This window comes from Monodelphis domestica, chromosome 3, assembly GCF_027887165.1.
Source record: "Monodelphis domestica isolate mMonDom1 chromosome 3, mMonDom1.pri, whole genome shotgun sequence".
Lineage (NCBI taxonomy): Eukaryota > Metazoa > Chordata > Mammalia > Didelphimorphia > Didelphidae > Monodelphis > Monodelphis domestica.
Genome location: NC_077229.1, coordinates 480,965,210 through 480,980,204, shown reverse-complemented (window position 1 = coordinate 480,980,204; position 14,995 = coordinate 480,965,210). Strand labels below are relative to the sequence as shown.

Genomic DNA, 14,995 nt, shown 5'->3' with positions numbered 1-14,995 from the left:
TAAAGTTTATAATGTGTATTTCAATCTTGTTTTCTAAAAACAATTCTCAACTGCTCTAGCAATGTAATATTAGGCCTATTTCTCCATTTCCCTACCAGTATTTAATTTGATCAACTTTAACCTATCTGATTCTTAGTTAATAAACATTACCAGGGCCATAGTTAACTATACTGTTCCTTTGGCAGAAGACACAGTCTATTTCCAGTTTCATACTCTCTCCCAAACCAAGTATTTCCAGTTTGGTCATACCTAGTAGAACTTTTGATCCAATGTCATAACCCCTCAGCATTATAGGATTACCTCCATAGTATGATGAGTGTTAATGTAAGACTTTTGTAGACTATGTTCTTTAAATTATTGGCATCCCATCAGAGGATATGTTTGGATTTTATGTATGCTCAAGCTTAAATCTACTACTAGTCTCAAGCAGATGGGGGGCTGAGAGTCTCTCTAAATAGCTATCATATATAACCTATCTAAGGTTGTCTTCATCTCCTTACATTCTTTCTTATTTATTTTTTGGTTTATCCTAGGTCTAATGAGAGTATGGTTCTAGTACTACCAACCCTATACCCTGACCTCCCCTCCTCTATGGCAGTTTCTCTGTTCATTCATCCTTCATATGAGATAGCCATTCCATCCTGCCTCCTTCTGGTTTATTGCACTATCTTTTCAGGTCAATCCATTACATTCAACTTGACCTTGAGCTTTCCATTGGAACACACCCATTAAAAATACTCTGGAAATAATTTCATTCCCAGGGGCCATAGATTACATTTATCCATATACAACTCAAACACTTTGACCTTTGGGGTTGTTTAGGATCAGTTTTTCTTTACTTTTGCATGTTTCTTTTTGATCAAATTTTCTGCTGAGTTCTGGGTTTTCCTACAGGAAATAGTTGATACTCTTTAATTCATTAAATATCCATTTTTTACCTTTATAATTATGCTAATCTTTGCTGGATATGTTATTCCTGGTTATAAATTCAGTTTTTTTGCTCTATGAAATACTGTGTTCGATGTCCTGCATTCTTTTAATGTTGTGGTTACTAAGTCTTGTGTTATTCTGACTGTAGCTCCATAGTATTTAAATTGATTTTTCTTGTTACTTGTAATATTTCCCCCATAACCCGATAGTTGTAGAACTTAGCAATAATGTTCCTATGCATTTTCATCTTTGGACCTCTTTGGGTTGATGATTGGTGGATTCTTTCAATTTCCTTTTTTAACCCTCTAATTCTAGAATTTATGAGCAGTTTTCTTTGATGTTTTCTTGGAACATGACTTCTAAATTTTTTTTTTAATTTTTAACTTTCTAGGAGATGAACTATTTTTATAGTCTCTTCATGATCTGTTTTTCAGGTCATCTGATTTAATGATAAGATATTTTATATTCTCTTCTATTATTTCATCCTTTTGGTTTTGCTTTACTATTTCTTATCATAAGAAATTTTTAGCTTCCCCTTCCCCAATTATTAATTAATTATTTTCTTCCATTAGTTTTTAGATGTTTTTCCATTTGGATGATCTTTCTTTCATAACTTTCTTGATTTTCTTTCATTTTTCCCTAATTTTTCCTCAATCTCTCTTATTTTTTTGTTGGTGTCTTTTGTAAGCTCTTCCAAGACTTCTTTTTGAGCTTGTGGTCATTTATTGCATGTCTTTGCTATTTTGGCAGTTGGTGTTTTTACTTCATTGTCCTCTGAATTTGAGCCAAAGTTTCTGTACCCATAATAGCTATCAATAGTTGGGTTTTCTCTCTTTTTCTTGCTCATTTTAATTAATTAGTTAATTATTTACTTTAAATTTTAGCAGCAAGGTCAATAGACAATTTTTGAATTTTTGATGGAGTCCTACAGTTCCTAGTATTTTGGAATATGTTACCTCAGGTTTCAGGCTTTTGTGTGTGTGTGTGTGTGTGTGTTTTTTCCTGGGTCCTATTTAGTTATTCCAGTTTTTATAGTTCATGATTGGACATATCATTCAATTCCCTGCTTCATTCCCAAGTTCATTATTGGCCTCTCATGCTCCAACCAGTCTGTGGATAGTTCTGCACTTCAAAAGCAAATAGCCAGTCCACCTCCCACTGAGGCAGTAAATGAGAACCTCACCCCATGGGGAGTGAGCACACCACTCCCTCAGTGATTACACTCACCAGTGTGCACTCCTTCCTCATTCCTCTTTTCCTACTGCCACAGCCTGGGGTACAGCAGGTGTTTAGTCCAAATTCCTTGGGCCTCCAAAACCTCTAGTTTATTAGCAGCACAATTTGAGTTCATGCCCATAGGCCCAGAGTTCCTGCAGACTCTATGGTGCCTCCTCCTTCAATCCCCAGCTGTGAGTCAGAGGGGGTCTCTGGATCAAAGGCCACAGCAAATATAGCTGCTCCTAGGGTCCTCTTCCTGTATACCATCATATCATCTGCAAAGAGTGATAGTTTAGATTCCTCATTTCCTACTTTAATCCCTTCAATTTCTTTTTCTTTTATAATTGCTATTGCTAGCATTTCCAGAACAATATTAAATAAGAGGTGATAAAGGGCATCCTTGTTTCACTCCTGATCTTACTGGGAAGGCTTATAAGTTGTCCCCATTGCAGAAGATACTTGCTTACATTTTTAAATATGTACTATTTATTATTTTGAGAAATGGTCCTTCTATTCCTATACTTTCTGGTGTTTTCTCTGTTTTTGGTCTACCTAGCTTTGGAATCAATACCATATTTGCGTCATGAAAAGAATTTGGTAAGACCCCTTCTTTGCTTATTTTGTCAAATAATTTGTGTAGTATTGGGATTAGTTGTTCTTTAAATGTCTGATAGAATTCACTTGTGAATCCATCTGGCCCTAGTGATTTTTCTTAGGATGTTCCTTGATGGCTTGTTTAATTATTTTTCTGGGATGGGATTATTTAAGTATTCTATTTTCTCTTTGTTAATGTATGCAATTTATATTTTTGTAAATATTCACCCATTTCACCTAGATTGTCATATTTATTATCATATAATTGAACAAAGTAGTTATTATTACCTTAATTTCCTCTTCATTAGTGGTGAGATCACCCTTTTCATCATTGATACTGTTAATTTGATTCTCTTCTTTCTTTTTTTAATTAGATTAACCAAGACTTTATTTTATTTGTTTTTTCAAAGTACCAGCTCTTGGTCTTATAAGTTCAATAGTTCTTTTACTTTAAATTTCTATTTTCTAGTTAAATTTTTTTAATAAGATAGTTCATGTTTTCCTCTATTTTTTCATTCCTTTGATTTTGCTTTATTGTTCCTTTATTTCTCATTAAATCATTAGTTTCTAGATGGTCAATTCTGATTTTTAGGCCCTGATTTTCATCTGTCAGTTTTTGGTTCTCCTTTTTCAATTGGCCCATTTCTTCTTGCATTACTTTCTTTTCTCCTTACATCATTTTCATTTCTCCTTCCATCACTTTCATTTCTCATTCCCACTTTTCCTCTACCCCTTTTAATTGGTTTTTGAAGTACTTTTTGAGTAGTTCCTGAATCTGTGTCTAATTCATATTTTTCTTTTAGACTTTGGGTGTGTGTCCTTTGCTTTCACTGTCCCCTTCGGTGTCTATACCTTGCTCTTTGCCTTTATAAAAATGTTTTAGACTTGGGTGCTTTTTCTATTGTTTGGTCATTCTTATTATCTAATTATCCAAGTATGATATGATGGGCTAAGGGTTGAGAGCTCTGAGAGCTCCCTCCCCTTACTGGTTCAATTGACCTTTGTGATGCTGATATCTTAAAGACTTGCCTCAGGCTAAGGTGTAAGCTTCTTATCTCATTCTTAAGTTTTTGGTCTGACTGTGTACTTGATCCAATCAGGCACATCCTTGATTGTCCTGTCTTGGAGCTCTGCCCTGAACTTTAGGCAAAAAGAACAGTACTTAGTACTTAGTGCTATCATCCACTCCAAGGTGTGAATTAAGTCATTGTTCCAAGTTCAGACTAGAATTCCCTGAGTTAGGGTTCAAGACTTCTCCACAGGTTTGAAATTGCAAGGGGTATGAGATGCCTTTCACCTCCATTTCCTAAGGCAGGGTCTGAGGTTCTAGATGTTGGCTTGGACATAGGTTCCTTAATCTTGGACAGAAGATGTGGGGTTGGGGGGAGGGGGGACAGGCAGTGTAGCTTGCTCTTCCATCCTTGTTATAACTTCTGGTTGACTCTGTTCTCCTTTCACCCCAGTGCCCCTGATGTTTCTTGCCTACATTTTGGGTTTTTCTTTTCTTGAAAGTTGTTTTACTCTTTCTCCTTGTTGGTTCTTTCATTCCTGTATTCATTTTGTGGCTGTATTTTAATTTTAGTTGGGGAAGATTCTCATGGTGGCACAGAGCTACTGAGGATTACTCTGCCATCTATCAATAGCATATTTCTAAAACCAAGAGTCAGTCTTATAGGTAACAGGAATAAATCAGAGGCTTCTTTTAGTAAGACTAGGATAAGCTAAGGTTGTCCATTATCACAATTAATATTAAATTTAATCCTACAAATGATAGTTATAAGAAAAAAATAAAAATACACAGTATAGACAAAGAGAAAACACAATTTCTCCTTTCTGTAGATAATATAATAGTTTACTTAGAGAACTTTAGAGACATCTAAAAAAATAAAAGTAAGATAGTAAAGTTATAGGATATAAATAAATCATCATAACTCATTATTATTACAGTATATCAATTTCCAGCAAAAGTCAGAAAGAGAAAGGAAAGGAAATTTCATTAAATAAATCCAGAATCCATAAAGGAGTTGAAAATCTACTCATGTAGACAGGTGTGGGAACTATATGATAACAATTACAATAAGCTCTCTCTCTCCATATATACATATATATGTATATATACATATATACACATATATCCAGAAACTGGTGAAATATTAATTGTTCACATGTAGGCCAAGATGATATAACAAAATAACAATATGACCTAAATAAATATACTTATTCAATGTCATGCCAATCATACTGCCAAAGAATTACTTTATAAAGGTAGAAAAATAATAACAAAATTTTTCTGTAGGAAAAAAGGATCAGAATCTCAAGGTTAATAACAAAAACAGAATAAGAAAGAAAGGGGACTAAGTATCAGATCACAAGTTATAATACAAAGAAATAACCCTAACCCTAAACTCTAACCCCTACCTTAACCATAAATCTATGGTGAGATTTTCACATTGCTTACAAATTAGGTTTTCCAAACAAGGTATTTTTCAGTCATTTATACCCTTATGGTACACATATAGTTCCCAAGTTAACATTCTGGTACCCAATGGTACCCAATGCTGACTAGGTCATCAGCGTAGGGAAAAGAGAACATCGGGGCTACAGCTCAGATTCAGAGCATAAGACAGAGGAACAGCTTATTGCAGGTGAAGGAAAGTCTGGATCCAGTGGCACCACAAAATGATTCAATATTAATTTTTAAAAAATATACCAATCAATGAAATGGATTTTGTTTAAAATGTATGGAGCAAATGAATGTAGTAATATATCTGGTAAACTCAAGGACACACGCCACTTGAATAAGCATTCACTTCAGCAAAAACTACTAGGAAAAAATTGGAAGCCTTCTGACAAAATTCTTTTTATTTTATATATATATTACATATGTATATAATATATATAAATAATAAATAAATAATTATTTATATAAATAATTATATAATAATATATTAAGGTCTGGATAGATACATTATTTATGCATAAAGTATGTTATCATAAACAAATTTGAAATGCAAGATCTATGAATAGGGGAGGACTTCATGACCACACATAGAAAGTATTACAGAAGATTAAATGAACAATCCTATGTACATAAAATTTAAAATATTTTACACAAAACAAAATCAAGCTAGTTAAAAGTGTAAAGGAAATTGATAACTGGAAAAATATTTTCAACAAATTTCTGTGAGTATATTTATTTTTGGAACTGACTCAAACTTATAAGAATCATTCCCCAAATTATAAATGGCCAAAGCATTTGAATAGGCAATTTTTTCATGAAGAAATTCAAGGTATTCATAGATATATGTGAAAAAAATCATGGTGTAGAAATGCAAATCAAAGGCTACTCTGAGGTTCTACTTCACCTTCATTAGATTACTAAAGTTGTCAAAAAAAGTAAAATGACAAATTTTGGAAAGACTATAGAAAAAAAAAACTTTAATGTGTTGTTCATACAGCTTTAAATTGATCTAGCCATTCTGGAAATCAATTTGCAATCATGTCCAAAAGGTACCAAATTCTAATAGGCCTATATCCTAGAGACATCAGAGAAAGACTAAAAGGACACATTTTTTAAACTATTAAGTTTCTATAGTTCTTTATCTGGGATGGCATGGAAGTGGAAATTTAGAAGGTATACATCAAGAAATCAAGGTTTGAATGAAACAAGAGTTTTTTTTTGAACCATAATAAGTGATAAAGGGAATAGTTTCAAAGAAACCTGAGAAAACTTGTATGAACTGACATGGCCAAGTGAACTTAAAACAGAGAACAATTTTATACAAGAAAAATACAGTATCATAGACCATCATTTTTTAAAAACGTAAGAATTATGATCAATGATATGACCAATTAAGAGTCAAGAAAACTAATCATGTAACATGCTAAATCCCTCCCAACAGATTAATAATGGATTTACAATACAGATTAAGACAAATTAAGATTTTTGAACATGACCAATGTGTGGATATTTTTGGTTTGACTACTGCATATCTTCAATGCAGAGAAGGGAAGTATTTGGGAGAGAAAATAGATTTTTGCTAAATGAAATATAAATTTAAATAAGTGTCAAACAATAAAAATAACAGGAGCAGCTAGTGGATAGAGAGCGAGACCTAGAGATGGGAGTTTCTGAGTTCAAATCTGACCTCAAATATTTCTTAGTTGTGTGACCCTTGGTAAGTCACTTAACCCCAGTTGCTTAGCCTATCCACTCTTCTGCCTTAGGACCAATACTTAGAATTGATTCTAAGATGGAAGGTAAGGATTTAAATAATCAGTTGTGATTATAAAAGTGACTGATATCACAAGACCAATGGGGTGGCTGGCAAGTGAAACAAGGGCTAAAATCAAAAAAAGCATTTTCACATTTTATAGATTTTTTTCTAATAAGGATTTTGATACTAATGAAATTATTCATTACATTAAAATAGGTATCAATTTCATGTTATGAATGAAAAAAAATTTAAATATCAAATGAAGTAACAGAAGGCTAACTACAAAAGATAATTAAAACTAAGATTGTATTTCTATTTAATGATGAAACAAAAATTACTATCAAATGAAACCTGTACTCATAATTTCACCAGTTTAGTGTACTACTTGATGGGAAATTTTCTCTACTAACAAAAGTCACTACTGCAACTTTTATTCTTAGAATTTCCCAGAGGTTAGATAACTTTCAGGGTCACAGAACCAATATATTACAGAGGCTAGACTTGAACCAAGGTCTTCCTTATTCAAAGATCACCTCTCTATTCAAAATTCTGTCTCTTTGTAGGAAGATAAGAATAGGCTTGAACCTGTGATCTTTTTGGTACCGAAAAAACTCTCTCAGATGAGGAAACATCTTGTTTTAATACAGATGGGCACTTTCTCTGCAAAATATACTCTTAGAGAGGTGCCTACAGTACTGAGAAATTAAATGTCTAAACCCATATCTTCCTGGCTTAATGGCTGGCTTTCCATCCACTATGCCATGCTTGTGCTTCTGGATATGTTATATTAAACAAGGAAAGTCAGGGGAAAAAAATAAAAAAAAAATAAAAAATTATCATAAAAATGAATAGCCCATTTAGGTCTAAAAGAGAGAAAATGTGAATATATGTAGCAAATTATGAAAAATTATAATTGTTTTAAAGTACCTTTATCAATTTTATTTCACTTGCATATAAAAATGATTTCTGGGATGCATCACAGCAGATTCTATACAAAACCGATTCAGCAATGAAAAATAATGCTGGCAGGTGACTGCAATTCAAGGAAGCATGATCCAAAGAAGTACAAAGCATATTTAGGGCTTCTGAAACATTAAAAATATGAGAATGAATACTATATAGAATCTTAATATTGTTTTAAAATGTATTATCTTGTCCTATTTTGGTCTATTTTAAATATATATATATACATATACATAAAATGGTTATAATGGACGTGCTCATTTCACCCCTGAACTTACTGGGAAGATTTCCAGTTTATTCCCATCACAGATAATACTTACTTTTGGTTTTAGATAGATACTACTAGTCAGTTTAAGATATCGATACAATCATATAACTTTATTGATTTTGTTATTGATTTGGTCAATATTCCTAATATTTCCCTGTATTCCTGGTATAAATCCCACCTGATCACAATCCATCATCTTTGTGACAAACTGCTGCATTCTTCTAGCCGGTATTTTATTTAAATTTTTTACATCAATATTCATTAGGGAATTGCATTTATAGTTTTCTTTCTCTGTTATTGTTCTTTAGGTATCAAAGCCATATTTGTTCCCTAGAATGAATTTATTAGAACTTCTTTCTTCATTAAAAAAAATTATTTAACTATTGTGCTATAAGGAATGATGATCTGGAGGACTTCTAAATGAACTGGAGAACCTCAAGGAACTAATGCAGAATGAAATGAGCAGAACCAGGAGAACATTGTACACAGAAAGTAAAACACTGTGGAATAATTCAATGTAATGGACTTTGATAGTAGTAGCAATGAAACAAGCCAGGACACCCCTGAAGGACTTATGGCAAATAATGTTATCCACATTGTGAGAAAAACTATGGGAATAGAAACGCAAAAGAAAAACACATGACATCTCTTATCTTATTATATGTATATATGGGTAGGTGATTTGGGGTTTAGACTTTCAAAGATTGCTCTATAGCAAAAATGAATAATATGGAAATAAGTATCAAGTGATAACATTTGTACAACCCAGTGAAACTGCTTATTGGCTCTGGGAGGGAGGGGGGAAGAGGGAAAGGAAAGAAAATGAATCATGTAAATTTGGAAAAAAATTTTAATATAAATAAATAAATAAATAAATAAATAAATAAAACATAAAAAATGATTTATATAGCATTAGAATTGGTTTTTTTTCCCATGTTTGGTAGAATACTCTTGTAAATCTACTCCAGTCTTGGGGATTTTTCTTTAAGAATTTCATTTATGGCTAGTTCAATTTTGAGGGGTAGGGGAGGATAGAGTTTTTAAGTATTCTACTTCCTCTTCCGCTAATCTAAGTAAATTTTTGATACATATTTTACCCATTTCATTTAGGCTGTCACTTTATTTCATTTGGCATATAAATAAAGTAGCTCCCAGTATGGTGCACAATGTCAGCACTGAGGTCCTCTGTAATCTCTTTCTGACTCAGAAATCAAACTCTTTTCTGTCTTTGCAGTGTGAGAACTCCACTGCTGCCACAACTGCCACAGTCCTCTCAGTACTGATCCTTGGCAATCCCTAACCCAGTATCATAGACTTTTCACAATCTCCTAAATTTTCCTGGGCCAGGAAAAAGTTTCATTTTGACTTTTCTTAATCATGCTGCTCCAGAATTCAATTTGAAGTGGTATTTTAAAATTGTTTAGAAGGGTAATTTTGGGAGAGTTTGGCTAAAATGGCCTCTTTTCTTCCATCTGGACTCCATTCTGGTAGTTAAATTTAAAAAAAATTATCCAGATAGCTACTCAGTTGAAAATATGGTCTAAAAAAAGTAAAACAATCTTGAGATCATAGAAAACTCCTTTAAAGTGACATTGCCAATGTTATCTGATTGTCTTTTGCTTATGCTGGCAAGAAACTCCAAGAGTTGGCAGTTTGCTGGGAGTTGGAGATAAGCTATACTATCTATTTCATTTATTAGTGAGACATCAACATGGAGGAAGAACTTATTCCTGATTTTAGACTAGAAAGAAATTAATATGACTAAGTATGCATCTGCAGGTAAGAGCAGCCACATCAGAAAAGACTGTAGGACACCATGAGATCAGAAAATAATAGAATAGAATTAGAGAACATCAGGCTTCTCATTCTGATTCTGTTACTATTTTCTCCCCAAGAAGCAAATAGCTTAAAACTCCCTCTAAGATTTGTTGTCCATAAAATAGGTATAATGATACCTGCCATGAGTTACAGAATTGTTGGAACTAAATAATCCATATAAAAATGTTCTGACAGCCATAAATCCCTATTAAAAAAATAAGGAATTGCTATGATTTAGATTTTATATGGCATAGGTTAATTCCATTTATTACCCCATTCATGTTCTGTCTATGGGTCTGGGAGCCTCCCACTGATGCCCCTATTTATTATATGCTTCTCTTTCCATTGCTCTGCAATATGGACAATTCCATATGAAATCCCCTATCTCTTGTTTTTGAAGCAAGTTTATAGTCTTTTTGAGGTATTCTAGGGGCTTGAACTATTGATATAGTCAATATAACAAAGAAAGAAGAAGAGAAGATGAAATTTCAAGGAGCCACATGATAAAAGTTATTCCTGGTATACCCTAAAATAAAGTTTAGCTTTCTTGCCTTTTCCCAGTTAGTTGGTTCTTCAGTTCTGTATTGCCTCTTAATTATCTGGGATCTTTTCCCTTTATCTAGCAAGAACCCTATGGACACTAGGCATTAATGCTCTTCCTTTGAGTCTTCTGCCTCAATCATATTAATTTTACTACTGTTCCTCCAAGCCCTTGTTTGGAACAGCAAATGTTTGATCACTATATTATAGGGCTTAGGACAAGCCAAATCAGACCAAGTAAGACTCCTGGATATTCTTTTTTTTTAAACCCTTGCCTTCTGTCTTAGACCCAATACTGTGTGTATTCTTTTTAATGAGCCACTTTTCCACAATGGAGATAAGTAGAGTACTTCAATCCTGCAGCTTTTGCAAACTAAGTTTTCTCTCAATATCTCTCTCCCCTTTACCTCTTTTCCCCCCTTGTTGTTCTCAATAAAATCCATGCCTGACTATCATGAATCCCAATTCTTCCCCCTGAGGTAAGAGGAAAAATTGAGGACCTAGACCTGGCAGTGCAAAGGAAATATAGCAAGTAATTATACCTTTGACTGTAGCTGTGCCTATAGTAATAAAAGTAAGAAGACTGAGATTTTGTTATTGGTGGTGTTTTTTGTTTTCTTTTTGTTTTTCATTCAGAAGGAAAGGGATATCCCCTAGCAAGAGTGGGTGACAATGGATATTTCCGGTGGCAGACTGATGAGGTGACATTATATATACAAGTTGATAAATATGCATGCTACTTTGATCATCATCAAAATCATTTCTTGTCTGTTTAGTTATGAATATCTATGAGCTATATGCTATAAATATAAATTATTACAAAACAAAGATATGGGTTATAGTCCCTATTCTCAATAACCATCCAATATAGCATTTAAGGCTTTCAAAGTAATTTACTGCCGTTAGCTCACTGGAATCTTACAAAATTCAACTAACATAGGTAATATAGGCATTCCTATCCCCATTTTACAGATAAGGAAAGTGAAGTTAAAAATCAATGAATCAATAAGCATTTATTAAATGACTTGTACATGCTTATATAGTTAAGTGTCAAAGACAAAATTTGAAACTAGGTCTGTCTTGACTGTGTCCATCAGTGTTGTTGTTGCCCAATGAATGTTATGTTCTAAAACTACAGTAACTGTTATTTTTTAATGTTTTGATAAAGTTCTCTTTTGCATATGGAAAGCACAAAAAGTATCTATGTTGTTGGCGTTGTGGTCACAATTTTTGTAATTAGAAGGATCAAAGTTAGTTTGACTAAAAATCACTTAAAATTATAATATAATTAAAGCTTACAGTACCTTCCTGGATTTGTCCTTTGCACTGAGCTAAATAAATTGCCTCAATCCACCCAGTAGGAAGATCTACATGATGACCCTCACCCAAGCTGTTGAGTCCTAATCTTCTCTGTTATAGGAGAAAGGATAAAAAAAAAAGTGAAAAAACTGTTCAGGGGGATTTACATTAAAGGTTGGTAAAGTGCTTATGTTTTCTTAAGGAAATATTGTGCGTGAACACTGAGTAAGAATAAACTATTAACATATCAAGTAATGTTAAAATTATCTGTGCTTTCTTAAAGATTATAAAATTTTTAAAACTATAACTTCTTTTCTGTTAATCTTGTTATTATTTTCTTGATCTCAAATGCAAGTCAACTGGAAATTTTATTTTTGGTACTTTAATCTCAGCAATGCCACAACTATATCATTGGAAATCTGTTACCCTAAAAACTACATTTCCCAGGAAATCGCTGACTTCCTGTCATTACGTATTCTAGACAGGGCATATTAGGCAATGGGATTGCTGGTTCCGAGCCTCTTTGGCTTCCTGTTAGCGACTATGGTGGTGGTAAGCAGGGTTTTTGAACAGGCTGATTAGCCATGGGCACATGGTTTTTATTTTGTTTCCTTTTAATTCTTTATTTCTAATGATCATTTAACAAAGCTCCTAAAATATGATATTTTTGTTATTTACATTAATTTTTATTTTTACACAACTAAGTATCTATATGACTAAGATATCTCCTTAAAGGACTTGGATGATTTTTTAAATGCCTTCAAAAGAATGAATATTGTATGACAGCAATTGTTTTCTTTTAAACATACTGTTTTAAAAAATGTGTTCATTTGTATGTGTAATTTTAGGATAACTGAAGGTTAACTGATACCTGCAAAAACTGTACCTGTTTCATAATAGAAGCTAATTAAATGAGAATAAAAAGAAAATTTTGTTTTAAATTTGGTTGGAAAACAAGCATATTGTTACCATTACTATTATGGAATAAATGTAAAGTATTGGGAGCCATTAAACCCCCTGATGGCTGACAAAGTCACAATTTGCAGCTCCCATAAAATGAGGCCCCCACTAATTGCCCTCTGTGACCTCTCTCTTTAACTCCCCTCACTAATGGATGATTATTGTTCTCTCTCCCATATAAAAGAAATTATATAGCAGCAAAGACATATAGAATAAACATATATCTGACCCTAATCCCCCCAGATTATTACCCTAAAAAATTACATTCACAGAATTAAAACCTAAAGATATGGGTAGTGACCCTCCTCCTTTCCCTCTCCACAGAGTTACATTCACTCCCATTACAAGCCAGGCAAACCAAGAACATTAATCACCTTCAAGCCCAGGTTTATAGGACATACTCCACTGCAGACAGAAACCAGGCAACATTGCCAGGTGATTTAAAGTAACACAAGAGAACTTCCGGGAAAGCATGGCAGCAGTCTAGATGTGGGACGGTTCCCCTCCTCAGACCCACTGATATAGATGACCTCAAAAGACCACAAAAAACCACTCTTGAGAACGAAGGGACTCTACAGTAGGGCGCAGCATTGAAGGTACATAGGATTTGGGCATTTCCACACTAAGGGACTGAAAAAGCTCTCACCCAAACTTGAGCTGATCTACCCTCCCACAACCCACCTACGGAGCCAGAATTAGAGCCAGCGTGCACCAGAATCAACGAGTGAGTGAGGGGCACCTCTGGAGTGAGCAAGGGGCAGCTCTAGGTCTTGGGAGCTGACTAAGACCACGAAGGACCTACCCCAGAGTGCAGTTACACTTGAAACTCCGGTGGGCAGGCGGGGGAGTGCAGATATTGGGTGCCCCTGGGAAGGTAGCACAACTTCAGAGATTTGAGAGCTTGCCTCAGACAAAAGCATTGCTCCTTAGATCCATTCACAGAGAGTCTGACCTCCTCACTCAGATTTCTGACTGGAAAGGGAAGGAAAAACAACCATACTGATGGCAAACAGTGCCCAGGAACAACTTCCCAACACCAAGAAAAATAAGAAGCGGTTGACCTTGGATAATTTTTATGGAGGAAAAATACAGACTATAGAGGAAATAGCAGAAGAGGAAATCCAAATAAATTCTCTAAAACCTTCCCAAAAAAATGGAAATTGTCCACAAGCTCGGGAAGAATTTAAATTGGAGCTTCTCAAAAAGATGGAAGCCTTCTGGCAAGATAAGTGAGAAACGGTTCAAAAAGAAAATTAAAAAATTATAGCACAAATACAAAAATATATAGCTGAAAATCTAAAGTTTAAAGCAGAAAACCAGGCCTAAAGTACCAGAATTGAGCAACTGGAAACCAATGATCTTGCAAAACAGGAAGAAAAAATAAAGCAAAGTCAAAAGACTGACAAAATAAAAGAAAACATAAAATATCTCACTGACAAGGTGACAGATCAGGAAAACAGATCACAACGAGACAATTTGAGAAACATTGGTCTACCTGAAAAAACAGAAATAAACAGAAATCTTGACATCATACTACAAGAAGTCATCCAAGAAAACTGCTCTGATGTTCTTGAAAAAGGGTGCAAAATACATATTGAAAGAGTTCATAGAACACCCTCTATACTAACTCCCCAAAAGAAAACTGCTAGGGATTTAATTGTTAAATTCCAGAGCTTTCAAGCTAAGGAGAAAATTCTATAAGAAGCCAAAAAGAGATAATTCAGATACCAAGGAGCAACAATCAGGATCACACAAGACCTGGCAGCTTCCATACTAAAGGACTGCAAGGCCTGGAATATGAAAATCAGAAAGGCAAGAGAACTGGGTCTTCAAGCAAGAATCACCTATCCATCAAAACTGACTATATACTTCCAGGGGAAAGTATGGGCATTCAACAAAATAGAAGACTTCCAAATATTTGTAAAGAAAAGACCAGAACTAAGTGGAAAGTTTGATATCCAAACACAAAGAACAAGAGAAACATGAAAAAGTAAATAAGAAAAAGACGGAAAAGGAAAATGCTTTTTCTTTGTATTCAAACTCTCTTCCCTCAGGGCTACAATTAGATCAAACCATATATATATATATATACATATATTTATATATGGGGAAAATGTTATTTGTAACTTTCAAAAACTGTATTTGTAATAATAGTAATTGGAAGAATAACTAATAGGAAAATATTGGG

The 14,995-nt window shown here is 33.9% G+C and overlaps 1 protein-coding gene across 2 annotated transcripts in view; it reads right to left on the bottom strand.

Annotated features, from left to right (window-relative positions):
• TMEM232 (transmembrane protein 232) overlaps positions 1 to 14,995 on the bottom strand; it is a 183,299-nt gene that overhangs the window by 117,822 nt on the left and 50,482 nt on the right. For both annotated transcript variants that reach the window (XM_056824706.1, XM_056824705.1), the window contains exons 4-5: positions 11,853 to 11,958; positions 7,887 to 8,044 (exon numbers count right to left, since the gene is read on the bottom strand). In XM_056824706.1, the coding sequence (XP_056680684.1) occupies positions 7,887 to 8,044; positions 11,853 to 11,958 (264 nt within the window). The remainder of the gene's footprint in view (positions 1 to 7,886; positions 8,045 to 11,852; positions 11,959 to 14,995) is intronic.